This window comes from Erithacus rubecula, assembly GCF_903797595.1.
Source record: "Erithacus rubecula genome assembly, chromosome: 14".
Classification (NCBI taxonomy): domain Eukaryota; kingdom Metazoa; phylum Chordata; class Aves; order Passeriformes; family Muscicapidae; genus Erithacus; species Erithacus rubecula.
The window spans coordinates 14078248-14095419 of record NC_136666.1 but is presented as its reverse complement, the minus strand read 5'-3'; the positions used below and the strand labels follow the sequence as shown (position 1 = coordinate 14095419).

General features: G+C 37.4%; 2 protein-coding genes across 2 annotated transcripts in view; both read right to left on the bottom strand.

Moving 5' to 3' along the window:
* The window catches only part of UNC13C (unc-13 homolog C), a 112858-nt gene extending 108268 nt beyond the window's left edge, over nucleotides 1–4590 (bottom strand). Inside the window, exon 1 of the mRNA XM_079317692.1 lies at nucleotides 1474–4590. Within this exon, the coding sequence (XP_079173818.1) occupies nucleotides 1474–4447 (2974 nt within the window). The 5' untranslated portion in view covers nucleotides 4448–4590. The remainder of the gene's footprint in view (nucleotides 1–1473) is intronic.
* Nucleotides 4455–17172, bottom strand: part of LOC306807786 (protein unc-13 homolog A-like) — a 38046-nt gene continuing 25328 nt past the window's right edge. The window contains exon 8 of the mRNA XM_079317708.1: nucleotides 4455–4693. Within this exon, the coding sequence (XP_079173834.1) occupies nucleotides 4604–4693 (90 nt within the window). The 3' untranslated portion in view covers nucleotides 4455–4603. The remainder of the gene's footprint in view (nucleotides 4694–17172) is intronic.

Sequence of the window (17172 nt, the reverse complement as noted above, 5' to 3'; positions counted from 1 at the left end):
CTGGTAACCATTCAGACATTTTGCCCCAATGACTACACCCAATAACACATTTTCAGAAACTGATTTTGGTGTCAAATGGATTCTCTGTAAATATAATAAACGTTTCATCCATTCAAAAGAAAAAATGTCAACAGATTAAGAGACTGAAAGAAATCTTTCACCTGTTGTGTTAAAAGAAGACCATGCATTTAATTCATAGAAAGGATACACCTATTATCTACAGAGTACACCTATTTTCTACAGAGTACTGTAGAAAACCAGCTGAAAAATACAAGTATACAATCTAGCACCATTATTTAAATGCAAAATAGACTTTAAAGTAAACTCTACTACTATCAATGGTTAAATGCTTTTGCAACTGGCTTTCAAGTTGACTACAGGTTTATTGTAAAAGTAGCTATTCATGTACAAATGAAACACCATAGTAGCTCAAGCTCATTACTACTGAGTACGATTTTTGGCTAAAGGCACAGTTTTTCATCTTTAAAATGAATGTATCAGATAATTATTTTTCCAAGGCAGATAAAGGAAAGATTCAGTCAAGGTGACAATTACCATCTGGATAGCTGCAGTCATTATGATGCTCCCAATTAAATGCACATTCGGTATTATAATGAATGTTATTAGAATTATCGTTAATGTTTACATTGAATATCACCATATTTATATATTATTAGTATATTATTTTGTATATTACTAGTAACTACTTTGTATGTTATTAAAGCTATATATATGACTGTCTGCTTTGAAGCCTGATAATATGAAAGATAAAAATAATGAAAAAAATCAGTGTCAAAGCCTCCTGTGAATTTAGTTCCTTATTAGAGGAACTTTTTCAGACATGGATGACCCATTTACACTCTTGTCTTTCTTCCACACACTTCTCACCCCATTTTGGGGACTGACTACTTCTCTAAGAGCTTGTTGGGATTACAAATAAAGACACAATCAAAGTAAGAACAGACATAAAATCAGTTTAGATTTACTTCCACTCTTGTAAGTACATAACAAGTTATGGGCTGCTTAGGGGGTAAAAAACACTGCCCATTAGGATGGATACTGAACTAACCATGCTTTGAGACCTGTTGAAGAAAGCAAGAGTGTAATATCTGAACACTCTGTATTACTTCTATAAATTCATTTATAAAACTTTGATAAAACCAAGAACAGTGTACTATTTAGTTCTTTTTTTAAAAACTTAAATATTGTGAAATGTAATTTTGAAATTTCTGAAATTCAAGAAATACAGTTACTAACAAGACTAAACATATTCAGAAAACCGCTTCAAAACTAACTGTGAAATTTAATCTTTTGATTTCTACAGACCTATTTCAACCTCTAAAAAACACCAGATATAAGTAGAATTTTTGCTGCTGAATTCAATGGGAGAAAGAAAAGGTACTATAAAAAAATCAACGTCCAACTCTAATGAGAACAATGTTTACTTAAAAGACAGTATTAAAACACTATTACCTCCAGCAAGGATCTTCTCCTCCAAATCATTCATTTGTTTCTTGTAAGCTTTTAAAGCAGCTTCTTTAAATGATGGTCGTATTCTTTTTTTCTTTGGCATTTCAGTAACTTCAGCAATAATCTCTGGGACATTCTGATTTTCATCCTCCCTTATTTCTACTTCAGGAGCCATGTCACTTTCAACTTCCAATATCTCTTCACTGATCACACTGTCAAACTGTGTATCATATTGCTCCTCTGGTAGCATTGCATATGGAGTTTCATACAAAGACTGGTCCAGCTCATACTCTTGGACCTGCTCACTAGTTTCACTACTATTAGTTCTATTTTCTAGCTTAGCAAGGACTTGTTCCATTACTTCTACATAATCTGTTTCATTCTCACCAGATGGTTCAACTAATTCTTCCTCATACTCTGCTTTGTAGCAATAAGGCTCAGCATAAACATCAGAATCAAGTGTTGTACTTGATTCATTTGCAGTAGACTGAGATAATGTTCTAAATCTTCCCATAAAAGACGAGCCACTGTCTTCATACCCACTTAAACTTTGTGTACTTTTATTCCAGACTACTTCTAAAGCTGATTTAGCCCGCTGAAGCGTAGATCCAAATTTAGGAAAGCTGAAAGTCTTATCAGAGAGATCTATGCTTAACCGGCTGTGCCATGATTTAGGGGCGGTTTCCTCTGAGTCGTCACTTGGTAGCTCGCTTTGACTTCGGTACATCATAGGCAATCTGTTTTGATTCTGATAAGAGGAGACAGAATTTGTTTCCTGATAATCATCATATTGACCAGTCCACTGACTTTGTGTTTCACTGTCAAGGCCTGGACATGATGGAGAAGTACCATCTAGAGTGAAATCATAGCTTTCAGTATCATACTGGAGATCAGAACCTTGCCCCTTTCCAAAATCTGTCTGTTGGTCTGAAGGGCTACTCATATCGTACACAAAAACTTCCTGCGTTGATGAGTCAAGGCCCAAATCTGCCCCTTGTTCCAACTGATTCCAGTTTGGCCATGGGGAAAGGTCATCCTGTAAAGAAAGCTGACTATCATCATAGTGGTTTATGTCTCCAGATACACAGACTATTCCATTGCTTACTCCACTATCAACAGTTTCTATGTTCCCTGCTTCATTTTGCTCGGGATATTGCTGCATATCCTGGACAAAAGTCTGTTCCTGGGAACTGCCATACCAGTTTAGAGAATCATCTTGCCTTCGCTGCCAAAGTTCTCGATCAGAGGAAGACAACAATGAACTGCCATTTGTTCTATTAAAATACTGGTTTTCTGAAAAATCCTCAGAGTAAGATTGACACAATTTCGAGAAATCTGATTCTGAACGGCTAAGCTTTGGCGTTGCAAAGTCATTTTGTAAATGCCATAAAGGAGTCACATCTGAATAATAGGTCTTTGATTGTTTCTCCATAGTGTCAAATTCTGGTGACTGATTGTCATAACTTCTTCTCTGTGAAAATGTGCTATTGTCAGCAGTTCTGTCAAGGTCTTTAGTGTTTGGGGACTCAGTAGTCCCCTTTGTAGTGCTTGCTTTTATCTGGTGTGCTGATTTAGATATTTTTGCATAACTGTTCTTATTTATATCTGATTCCAAGTCTCTATCACTGTCAGGTGACTCCCAGTCATGCATTTTAGATTTTGTCTCCACAGTTAAAAGTTTCATATCCATGCTTTCATATGTCTGGGAGGAAGGCAGTCCTCTTTCTTTTTTATCTTTTATTTCATGGGAAAATATATCTGTAGAAATTCCAATGCCAGTTCCCTTAAGTTTATAAGACTTTTTCAAAATCAAATCTCTCTGTTGTGATGACTCAAAGTAAACAAGAATGGGTCTTGGCTTTGCATTTGGACAGTCTCTTTGCTGGCCAAGCCTTTGGGCAAACTCAATTTTAATAGTGCTTTGCGCCTCTGAGAATCCCATTTTTTCCATTAATATTTTGTAAACTATGCTTTCAGCTTTTTCAAACTGCTCTTCAGGCACATTTAGAAACCTAAGACTTGCTTTGTTTCCTGGATGGCCTATCTGCTTAATGTAGTCATGTATGTCCCGAGTTTCTCTTCTGGACTGAACAAATCCAGTTCGCAACTGTTCAATTTCATTTTGCACAACTTCCACACTACTAGAAATTTCATCAATTGATTGTTTCAGAGCATTAACATGCCCTCTTAATTCAGAGAGTTCTGTTTCAATTTGACTTATGCCCTGAAGCTCTTTAAAGATCATTTCCATAACATCGTGGGTTTGGCTAATACAACCCGTCGAACTAAAGCCAGGTTCAAGAGTATTTGACTTTTGGTGACGGCCAGTTCTGTCCAGAGATTTACTTCTTAAACCCCACGTTTTCCTCCAGGAACTTAGCTCCGAGTCTGACGAGACACATTCTTGGCTCTTTTTCCATTTCCTTAGTTTTCGTAAGGCTCCCAGCTTCAATGTGTGCAAAGTGCGCTCTCCATCCGAACTTCCATCAGAGGCTGCAAGGCTGCTCAAGCTTTTCCTGTTGCGTCTCACGGGCATTGTGTGGGATAAGTATTCGTTTTTCTTGATATTAGTTTTTACTTCACTTAACGACTCAGAACACGAGCTATCGTTTGAAGACAGATCTTGAACTATATCTTCATTATTAGTGTTAGCTACAAAAATATTCCTTTGTAGTCCATTGGCAATAGCAACTCGGTAACTGAATGTTGGAGAAAGTGAAAATTCTCTATTGCTTTCCTCTTCTTCAGTTGATAAGTTGCGAGCAGATGGGCACTTGGTAATCTTTTTAACGGTGCTTTTTAAGGTATTTGAAAATTTTGGGTTTTTTGTTTGTCCAATATGAGTTAAGTCTTGTTCCTTTTTGCTCTGACAACTCTCTTTCCTTTTTGTACTATTTCCCGATTTCTTTGTAAACATTCCTTTGCAAATCTTATATAAATAAGATGAGATCAGGCTCTTGAAGAGGGCAGAAACCATGGAGTGCAATTTATTTTAAGCTGTTTCCACAAAACACAATTTTTGATCCAGAGAAGTATTTGTATCTCCAAAAGGATCATTGGCAAATGTTTCAATGGAGACTATAGCCATAAAAACTAGTGATGCTCTGGAATAATGTGACAGAAAAATGAAAAATCACACATCTGCTTGCTCGAAACATAATCCTGAAGATGTTTCGTATATCTTGCGAAATCTCATTCTGCTGCACATGGCTTCTTGAAGTGTCTAAAAAGGAGGGAATGACATTACAATGGCTGCCAAGCAAACCTATCATTCAATAATACTGGTGATGTTTTAACTAGGTGACAAAGAAAACACAGACGATTCCCCATAATTCTCTGAATATATTTTTTCAAGAATAATTGTAGCTGAAAACAGTTCTAGGCAAAACTGCTAACAATAATTAATAAGCTAAACTTATTTCCAGGCTTCTTCAGCCAGTTTAATTCTCTAACTTTAACAGAGATATTCAGTTTAAATGGTCTCTACTTTCTTTCAGAGTACTGACATTTCAATTTAGGTCCATATGATGTACAACAGTGATCCAAGAAACTGACAAGGTAACAAATGGTTACTAGCTAGTAAAACAGAAGTAGAAAGTTCTCTCTTGCTTCATCTTTTGGAATAAGGTAGGATTCAGGTACCAGTGAGTATTGTATCCATGAAGCATTGTTCTATCTTGTGATTGAATTATGTACATAACTATGGTTTTTGAAGTAGTTGCATTGCTACCAGACTAACATGCTGTGATAAGCCAGGACTAAAAAGTGGGCTTATCTTCTTGGAAGTAGTATAAAGAAAATAATTCATAGAACATAAGAGAAAATAATGATAGCTAATTGAAATTCTCATCCAGATTATAAAATCTGACATTTTTCTGGAAACAGAAAAAACCAAAACCCAAACCTACACAAAACGTGGTTTACAAGTTGCAGGACATAAACTGGTGCCATTACAACAGGAAAGCTATTTGATCTAAAAGAAGTCTGAAAAGCTTCCATGAGATATCTGAAAGTTTCTGTTCCATAAAACAAAAGCTTATATTTCATAGAAATGCAGTCAATACATTTTAAACACATAAATGTATCTCCCTGTACAGCATATCATTCACCTCCTAGTTTCATAGCTGCAGAATAAAAACAAGGCAACCAACTCAGAAAAATTCAGCTCTGAAAAACCCATCAAAGAAGAAGTTCTTAAAATGGCCATTTTGGTTTCTAAAGCAGCTAAAAATTCTTTGGCAGAATAAGAAGTCTGTTTAGATACAGGGTATAAAAAGGGTTAAGAATTGCTCCATGTTAAGCAGATTAGAGAATATGAACACTCTGGCACCTTATGAAACACCATGGGCCACTGACACACCTCAAGATCTGGTCTTTGCACTGCATAATTTGTCTTCATTGACCTTACTATTATACTCTATATATTTAAATGTTACACATATACACATATTTAATGGTAAATAATAAACAATAGCTCCTGATAAATACTGCAGCAGCAAAATGCACTGTGCTGCATATAGCACATGCAAAGCTGCTAAAATCCTGGTTGGCTTCTGGATTCCTGGAACAGAGGATGTAAACAGACTCATTTCTTTTCCTGTTATAACAAAATTGGGATGCATAGTGAGCAGAAGAATAGAAAACATTATTCACTCTTCCCAAAGTGGCTATTTATTATTTCATAAAAAGGTGATATACCTGTGGGACATGAATCACATTTTTAACACATATACATAAGCTCAGTCCTTGACACTTCTTTTTCTTACAAGCTTATGCCTAAAGTGTCTAGAGTGAATTAAGAGCAAGCAATATTTGGAAGCAAAAAAAGTCCATGAGACTGCATGCAATTTCCAAGGAATGCAAATGACATCTCTCAGAATATTGAGAAGTTTTCACTGGAGCCAAGGCTGCCTTGCTTTCACATATTATTAGTAGAGAAAGGAACCATCTTGGGACACTTTTCAATGTCAAAGGCATGTTTCTGGATATAGAAACACTTGTTAACCATTCAGCTCTTACACTAAATGCTTGTAACCATTTATTGAACAAGATCTGAAATGTGATTGCCTACCTCCTCTGCCCACATAGCCAAAGATTTTTAAACGCCCTCTTATATAAACTCCACTTAGATGACTTGGACACTCTTCAAATGACTTCAAATCAAGAATGCAAAAACAAGCCAGAAGGCTTGTTTCCTGTCTCAGTCTAAAAAGCATCAAGAAATAATGACATTATCACTGGAATTTGGAACATTTCCATTCACTCCAAATAAGATTTAATGTTTCTTTGTAGAAGAATCTTGATTTCATAGCAAGCCACATACGTATATGTGTGTTTGTTTTATCTAGTGTCTGACCAATGCTTTTTATCACAGATAACTGGAAGTACTACAGATAGCTGAACGTTCAGCACTGGATTTATTTAAACCCAGTTTCTGACAACACCATAGTGAATTAAAAGCTGTACTGTTACAAACACAGGGAGATCTGCTAAATGGAGCAGATTTATGTTCTCTCATGCGAGTTCTATTCCATCTCAGCTGTATTAGTCATATGATCTGTTAATCAGTTTACAGCCTACCACTGCTCTGTCAAAAACTCATTTTCTACAATAGTGTGTCTACACATGGAATCAAGTTTGAGTCATTACAGGTCTCATCCATTTCTTTCTGTAAAGATTTGCATAGGTTGCTCTTAACATTTTAAATCAACATAAGGTTAAAACTCTAAGATAAAGAACAGTCTTTCAAGAAGCACATAGAACTAGGTCAATCATTTGAATGAGCTGCAAGTTGTCATTTGGAGACTTTCTTGCTTTATCCAGGTCTCCTGATGAACCATTATGACTTAATTTCTAAATTTCTCTCTTTGCTTATTGAATGAAAGCAATGATAAAGTTCAATATCACTGAGTTAACCCATTCTAAGCATAAGGAATCATGTTACAGAAGTGAGGACTTTATGCTAGATGGTAATAGAGCTGGAAACTGGAAAGTGTTATGGTTTGTGAGACTACAATTAAAATAAATTCTTAATGGGGTCCTTCTATAAAGAAAGGACAAACTGACACTTCCATCAACTTTTGACCCATACCAAGCCTGAAAATAGTTTTGTTGGTCAACCTGATGGTGAACAGATACTGTGGTTTCAAGCAGATTCAGCTGGATTTGTTGACAACAAAGCATTGTCAAAAATGTCAGCTGGAAGTATAGTTTATAAAGGATCTTATTCCAAGTCTAAAACTAATGTGTCAGGTAGAAGGGGGGAGGAGTGGGCTGAGTTAAAAATGATAGCTTTTCAATAATGCAGAGTATTTTAGTTATATACCTGAACACCAGACCCTCATTTAAAAATTATTTTAACAAATCCAGATTTTATTTTTATAAAAAAAGTGAATCACCTTAAAAATATAATTTCAGTATTTAAATGGAATAGGTAGATCACTGTTCAGCTTCTGTTCAGACCCTAGTAAATGAAGCTGCAGAGCAGCAGCTCTCTCCAGTAAGAGGCAGCTTTTTGGATGCAGATTGTTCTCTTATAAAGTAAGAGCCAGGCAGAACCATAGCTTTGCTTAACCTTCACAATATTAATCAACTACAAGGGAGTCTGTTTTGAAAGAGGGACAGCAAGAAGATGAGACTGAAGTGCAATTTGTATCTATAAAATACCCTATGACAGCTCATGTTCACAACACCAAGGTGGTAGGGGGAACCAAAACAAAACTAAGAACTCTTCATCTGCAGCACTACCACTTTATTACTGTCAAAATAGTCACTAGAGTCTATAGACAGAAATATATTTTTGTGATATGCAAAATGCTCTACAGAAATTAAATAATCAATAATAATGAATAAAAAGGTATAAAGAGTCTACCCTGCATCTGCAGAAACAGAGGCTAGGAGGGGTTCTCTTATCAGCAGGAACATAAGGAATGAATAACAGAATTCAGATATACAGATTTATTAATTATGGTCTTTTACTAGTCTTATGCTTGCCTGGGAATAAAGTTATCTTGACATAAGTGTACTTGCCCTCAGCTCAGGTCTGCTGGGTGAAACCTATGCTCCCTTCCTTTTGACAAGTATAACAGTGTACACTCCACATTGCTTCATTAATTTACTAGAAGAGGAGCATGATACTGACAATCATCTCAAATGACCTAATTCAGAAGAACTTAATTTAGGGCACTTATCTGCTCCTTTATATTCTTCCTAAATTCTCCTTGTAGTCTTAACTACTGACATTTTTAATGTGTGTAATTTGTGAGTCTCTTAAGGCTAAAATGACATCTTAACACTGCGTACACTATGTGGATGACCTGCCCAAAGACCCTGGCAAAGGCAGGGACCAGAGCAATAAGAGACCTGTTTTCTCTTTTTGGTAATTACTTTTTGTTCCAAGAATTCCTCAGGTTTTCACAGCAGCAGACTTTTCCTCTATCCCTTCAGCCCCTCTAACATTCACACAAGAGCACAGAGTGCTATCAGCACTCTCACCCTTTGGCTAGGAAGCTTTTCTTATTGTTCTTCAAAATTATTTGGAAAGTTTACTGTATTTGTTTATTCACCTGGTGATATCTATTTATGGATACTGCTATTTATTCATATCTAACCACCCTCAGAATTCTCTATTTATGAGAATGCAAAAAGTAAAACTAACCACCAAACTGCTAATTCAAACCCATTTTAAGAACCTACAATTTGCTTATTTTTTAACCCTCAAGGCCTACTGCTGTCCTGAGGAGGTTGCACATATATTCATGGGGTACACTACAGAATCCAGTCTAAACTGTTCTTAAAGGTCAATGGCCTTGACTAGACTAAAAACTAAAGAAAAGATGTGCCAAATACAGTGGATAATACTGTGATGCAAAAAGCTCTAGAACAGATCCTCAAGGTGAAATATGGTCCACCTGGAGAGCAGTAGATAACATAGGCCAGTTATATGTGCACACAAGAATAAGACAGGGCAGATAATTTGGAAAACAGCTTCAATATTATTTGACTAAACATGCTGACTTCTTTCTCTGTAATGTTTCTAATTTTTTCCTTGACTTTTTCAATTAAAAAAATGAAAAAAATAGTGTAGTGTATAAACAAGATGACAATAATGACCTTTAGCCCCTCTTACAGCTGTATACATAATATATGCTGTCCTGTATAAAAACTTGGTTTTAGTCAATACTAAGTTCAAAAACAGTTAAGATTGAGACAATTTCATCAAATAATTCATTTGCATTTAAATGCAGACTACAAAAGGAATGGAAAACTTGGTGAGGGAAAAGTTATTTGCTAATAATATGGAGATTACTGCATTACTAAATCAGGTTCAGACATTAGCTCAGTTAGACTATTACCTGCTTGCTTATTATGTCAGATTACCATAAGTAAAAAAGATACTATATAATAACCAGAACCTATTTAGTGCCTATTAAGCAGCAGAAAGTATCAACAACATATTTTGACTTAATCTCAGTTCTGTCCCTAGTTTTGCCTGTGTTTAATGGAGGGTCTTTTAAACATTACACTCTGGGAAACCAAGTGATTTAATTCACACTAAAGTGTAATATATGTGCAGAGACTATTTACAGTATATTGAGTATATTCAAAGTTTCTTTTAATACTAACATTTCAAAAATTTCAGCAACTTTTCAGGATAGTAATTACATCAGAAAATATAATTTAAAAAACCAAACAAAAAAACCCCTCAATTTCCTTACAGGTAAGAATTTTAATCCTCCAACTGTATTGGCCTGAGCCTTGGAATGGGCAACGCACTGCCCTGAAATAGATCTCTTTTGGACAGAGTTTACCATGAACTCTGTGACCATGTCTGCACTACATCACTTTACAGCTTTGATATTTTTCTTTCCTTAAGATTTGGGAAGGATTGTTTTAAACTACTTACAAAAATTCCCAGGGAAATATTTACAGTAAGAGAACAACTTTATATGGGCAAAGTAAACCCTCTGGATCCCATTCCTCTGCACACAAAGACTTTACATATTTTCTAAAATCCAGTAAACTAATAGTTACATCAAACTTTGAGAACAAAAAGTGAAAATGAAAGTTTTTGATGAAGTGGTCTTTCATTTGATGAATGGTAGCAAAGATCTATGACATTTGCATTTGAAAAATACCACAAGCACAAATGACTACAAGTACTGTTGACAACAACACCCACAAGGATGAGTAGGCACACCCAGATAGAACACCTTAACATGCTTAACACCTGAAATGACATTCACTGACAGGGATGGTAGATATAAAACATCTTTCTAAATTTGCTTTAAAAATTTTATTTTAAAAAACCCTCTGCTGTCTTTGCTTCAATATCCTGACAACTGTGACACTCAGATTTGTGTCTGAAAGCAAGAACCTCTACTACCAACCTAAATGAATGACATAAATGGGAAAAAAAAAAACCCCAGTTAACAACTTTCTTAGGTGCCAAAGAATTTTTATGCTTCAGAGCTGTAATTGTCTCATAAGACAGAAGCTATTATGCTAAATTCTTCCTGGATTTTCACATTACAGTTAAAGGAATATTTAGAATTTTCAGTTCTCATAGATGCCTTAGTGAATTGGCAGATATTCTGAGCTATGAGTATTCTCCTACTGTGTAACACTCTGGAATCCCAGTACTTTACCTGAGATTTCCTAAGTGTTTTCACAGCAATATATAGTCATTATGGTAATATGCTGACATCACTGCAGGATCAGGCAAATGGCACAGTGACAGAAAACCTTTATATGACTCTCAGAGTTGTGCATATTCCCCTGAAAGACCCACCACCTATCTTACATCACAGCTTTTTCCTTTGAGATGACTGCTAATCTTAATTTATAATCATAATTTCTACCATTATATCCCTTACAAAAGGAATTTGTGATGGGTGATGCTTTAAACCTAAAATTCTACCTTTCATTCTTCTTACTGCTTCTAGACTTAACAGCATTCTCTCACTGCTTTTCTCACTGTGTTGATTTAGATAAGATTTAGCACTGACTTTTGGAACATTTGTATGTGTCAAGTAACCTTACATTTTCAATTGCCAGATCATAGCTGTGCATTATGCTAAAGAAAGGCTGCTATTTTACATAATCACCAACAGGAAACAAGGATAGTGTCACCCTCTCTGTGAAAAATAGCTACAACTTTACAGACAGTTTATTTTCACATCAGAAAGTCACTGATGTTACACCAATGAATGTTTTTAAGGTATAAGAGTTCCTGTCAGCCAGGGGTTAACAACATTATTAAGATGCTGGAAATAATATTAAACCTTTCTGGATCAACATGTTACAAAAAAAAAAAACAACAACAACAAAAAAAAAAACCTTACCTCTAACTAGGCTTCATTGAAATTAGAAATACAACAGAATATTTTAAGATATTTCAAGACTAATGAACAATCAAATAAGTATTATGTGTTTTAACATATTTTTACTAGACATTATAAGACAACTATCAGTGTCCTTAGTTTAAGGGCACATAGCTTTGTGAACTATTTCACTTATTACAGGTCAACTGAAAGAAAATTTTAATAAGAAAGTGCAAAAGGAGCCAGGTGACTAAAGAAAGGTGGGGGCCAATGAATATAGTCAATTTTATATCTGCATAATTCTTTCTCTTAAAGCAAAATGAACCATCAATCTCATGTAAGAAATTAGCTTCAGCTACATTGGCCTTTGAAATTGCAGAAGGAAATATACTTATATTATCTTATTGAACCTAAAATGATAGACAGAAATGTATGAAATACTTATGGTGGTTTTTAGATTGTGGCTTGTGGGAGGTACAAAATAGAGGGTATTCTAAGACCTAGATTTAGCTGTGGAACAGAATCAAGCATGTAGTCTAAGCAAGCTGCCTCCTCAAAAGAAAGCTGCAGGGTGTTCATCTTGGAGATTAATCAAGACCCAGAAATACATAAGCATCTGTAAAGCTCAATTTATTACTAATCCTGTCACAAATTAGGAGAGAAGTACTAACATAAATAAGCAAAACATACTACATCTTTACTGTGTATTCATATAATTAGTTTGTTTATATTTTTATATCAATTTAAACATACCAACTCATTGAAAAATCCAACACCACACTGTCTTACTCAACTTATACTGTGAAGTTACCAATCTTACAAAATAACCTAGCCCAGTTTTTAATGAAGTGTTAATTCCAGAAGCCCAGACAGTTTCATCAACATTACAGCATTAGAAAGCAAATCAGTTACAAATCAATGCATTGCATTAGCAAGAACAGTGGGGGGCACATTCAGAATGAAAATAAGCAAAGGAAACAAAGGAAACAGAAAACTGTATGTAGACTAGACAAAAATACAAAGAGCATACATACCTGGATTAAATTCTTCTTAAAAATAAAATACAAATTACATACCAACATCTTTATATTATTTTCCATTTATGCAGAAACACTGTATACAAGTCCATTACTATTTTGCCGTTCTTCCTTCAGCCTTAAATGATACAATAAGAGGCTGCTTCCCAGTGATTCAAGTCAAGTGCAGTCAGGCATGCTGCTAGTCTGCAACAGTATCTGTTCTAAATTCCACGGTATTCCCTAGGCAGCATTAAATGGGGATTTTTTGCCTCCCTCTTCCATTTCTTTCCCCTCCTACAACTTGTGCTAGCAGCGAAGAGTAATCGTGATGTTAGCTACTAATTCATTCTGCAGCTCAGGGTCGTTCCTCCTCTGTAATAGCAGAGCAGGAGCCAGTGTCCTACTCCGGTTCAAAAACAGCATCACCACGAGAGAACAGCGATCATCCTGGTGCTGTACGTGCCGGGAACTTCCCCCGCTGCTGCTTCTGCTGCCGCCGCTCCCGCATGCAGCACCCGCCGCACCAGGCACAGCCCTGCTGGGCGGCTCAGCCCCCGGGCGCCAGAGCCGGGATCGCAGGAGAGCCGCACAGGAGAGCCGGGCTAGCCGGAGAGCAGGGCTAGCCGGAGAGCAGGGCTCGCAGGAGAGATGGGCTAGCAGGAGAGATGGGCTAGCAGGAGAGCAGGGCTCACAGGAGAGATGGGCTAGCAGGAGAGATGGGCTCACAGGAGAGATGGGCTAGCAGGAGAGATGGGCTAGCAGGACAGCCGCACAGGAGAGCCGCACAGGAGAGCAGGGCTCGCAGGAGAGATGGGCTAGCAGGAGAGATGGGCTAGCAGGACAGCCGCACAGGAGAGCCGGGCTCACAGGAAAGCCGGGCTCACAGGAGGGTCGGGCTCACAGGAAAGCCGGGCTCACAGGAAAACCGGGCACACAGAAGAGCCGGGCTCACAGGAAAGCCGGGCTCACGGAAGAGCCGGGCTCACAGGAAAGCCGGGCTCACAGCAAAGCCGTGCTCACAGGAAAGCCGGGCTCACAGAAGAGCCGGGCTCCCAGAGCGGCACACGCAGTGGGGCAGCGCCAGGTGCGCATCCCCGCCCGCAGGGGAGCGGCGGACACAGCGGCTCTGCCTTGGCAGAGCTCCACCCTAACCTTTGTCACTCTGACATGACCCGGAGACACGACTCCGTAGCTATTCCTCACAGCAGGGCTTTCATCAACAGCTGGTAATTTTTTATAATGAATCTGCTAAATGCCCTTCAGAACTATTATCATTCCATGATGATTTAAGGGTGCTCCACATAAGAAATGTATCGCTCACTTTCCATGAAAAGCACTTATATGTCCCCAATTAATACCTAGGTGGTAGGACTCATTTATTTGCTGCAATTCAAATAGCAGAATGGACCACTATTGTGCATGCAGTTAGTAAATTATCCTGCACAGAATACAGCAGGTGTTTTTTCAAATTTTCACACGTTTAGTAGTGTAAGACCACATGCAGCCTTAAATGTATTGAAAATATATTTAAAACTGACAGATGAAGAACTACAGAAATGCATCTAGAATGAGCCTATATAAAACTGTTCTACAGAGAGTACACACAGCTGAAGTGTAAATGTTTCACTAAAGGTGTGCAGGCATAAACCCACAGGTATGTGATTATCCTTTTTCATCTCGGGAGACAGCATGACTGGAATGCCATAATGAACATTGAAGCATCTTTTCCATACAAAAACGAAATCCCCACAGTTTGGATGGTCTGTAAGAACTGACATTTGCAAAGACGCTTGTAATTCAGTTACTTTCTTCAAATGATACCTTGAGTAAAAGGCAGCACTTAAGAGCTTTTAACAATTTCTAGGAATAGTTAATATTTATTGGTTGTAGCTTTCACTTTCTTTGTACTTTCACAGCTCTTGTACTACTGTTAGTACTGCCATCCTGGGACACTGTTTTACCTACAATTTATAAATGGAAAAGTTCTAGAATCAGATCTCTTACATACAGTTGTAAATTTATATTTTTGATTTTTACATCATTGTAAAAATAATTATGGACCGTTATATTTGTTTTCTCTTGCTGTCTATGAACAGACCATTAATTAGATTTATAGATAAGAACCAGATGCATATATGTTTGATTATCAAATCTTACTTTAGTTATTAACCTGCAGCCATTACTTAATATTGGGTCTAAACTGCATCAAAATTATTCTTTAAAACTGCCATACTGCATGTCAACAAAATATACAATAGAACTTTCTTGTAAGTTCACAATAGGAAATATTCCACTGATATCAATACTCAGTGCTATAGTCCTAGCTCCACAAGATGCAATAATAAAGCCACTCAAAATAAACAAGAATGCTCACATAAGGATATAAAAAGGAAAAATCAGGCAGCCTAGTCAAACATGCCCACCCATAGTAGTCACACACTTAGAAATAAGTGTCAGTTTCAGCAAGATTAAAGAAATGGCCTTAAGACTACAGAGAGTAAAGCCAGTAAATATTGGAACTGTTTCAGAAAAATGTAAGTTTTTGTCATTTAATAAAAAGAAATGTTTGCCAATAATATCAAGTCAGAATGCCTGAGTTAATGTTGCCATCTTCAAGGAAGTTCCTAAGTGTTGACCCTGTTTATACTCATCTATTGTGTTACCACATGCTGAATATTGCAGCTGAAAGCTGAACTTATTCAACTTATTTGATAATCCATCATAAGTAGGACACTTTATCAGATGCATTATTCAATTGATATTTCAGAAGGAAATAAAAAAGCAAAAATCAATTCAAAGACCTTCATAATCCATCGTGGATTATCTTCCCTGGAGTTAAAATTCTGTGCAGAACTTCTTCAAGCCAGAAATACAGTGACTTTGCTTGCAATGATACTGACCAATTAAGAATGAAATTTCATGTATAAATGTGTACAAATTACATACAAGTAAAGTTACTCAAGTTCATCACAAAGTTATGTTGTACCTCTGTTCACAGTTTCTCACATAGATCTTGGTGACTTTCTAGACTATGACCAGATGTTTTAGTTCTGTAGAGTAGGTGAAGTTCTCACAGTTCTGGAAACTCAGACAGTTGTAAGTCATGAATGAAACTCCTGTGCATCTTGAGAAAACACCCACATCAGTTTTTTAAAATCTAACACGAAGGAGTAATTTGTGTGTGGGCCCTACTCATTGTAGTGGTTACTCGGCAGTAACCTGACATGTTGATGAAGCTGGCCTTGAAGAACTCTCAGGATTCACACTGATTTACTCTATTTCCCAAATAAAGCATTAAAGAAATAACTTCGACACACAGAAAGAATAAATACACGTATTTACATGTGCATACACAATATGCATAGACTCGTTGCAACTTGTTACACAATTCCAGCCAAACCCTGTAGCTTAATGGAGAAAAAGGATGAAACCCACCCAAAGAAAACACTATAACCACCAACCCCAAACCACATCCCAAACAAAACCCCCAAACTCTAATGGGCAGCTATAAATCTGCATGGAGGAAACAGCTATTCTTTGTGCCTGTATCCAGGATTACTTGATCATGACTTTCAGAGATGATTCTTTGAATTCTTAGAAATAAAAGTCTGTCCACTGAAAATATTTCAGTAAATATCACTACTTTTGTGTAATAAACCCAGCATCAAATAACATATTTTAGATATCATTTGACTATTTCTACTGTGTAATACTTTTATTGAACAGTGACAGTTGTAAACTGATAGAGCGACTTTGAAGTAATTGGTATTTCATGATGGATTTCAGTCAAAGTTGGAAAAGCTGTCACATAACCAAGCTATCTTTCTCCCGCACATCACCTCCCCAGTTTGCTTTAGGGACGGTTCTTTCTCGCCGTTTATCAAAGAAGGGCAATAACTGTCAATTGTAGAACCCAAGCCGTCAGTTAGACAGCGATCTCACGGGACAGCTCTGGGATGGCGCCGTGCTGCCCGAGCGAAGCGGAGCGGCCGCGGCCCCGCAACGCCGGCCCCGCACCGGCCCCGGTCCCCGGCAGCCCCAATCCCGCCGATCCCCGACCCCGGTACCGCCGATCCCCGTCCCCAATCCCGCCGATCCCAATCCCCGGTCCCGCCGATCCCAATCCCCGGTCCCGCCGATCCCGTCCCCGTCCCCGGTCCCGGTCCCGCCGCTCCCCGCGCGCCCCCTGCCGGCCCCCACGCTGCCCCGCACCCCAATCACAAACTAACACACTTTAAAAAAAACAATTTAGAAGTTTATAAAATTATGCAGTTTGAATTCTATCAAGTGAAATAAAATCACATTAAAGATTTTTTAAATAGCAATTAAGGGAACAGGCAACCAATGTAAAACTGCAACTG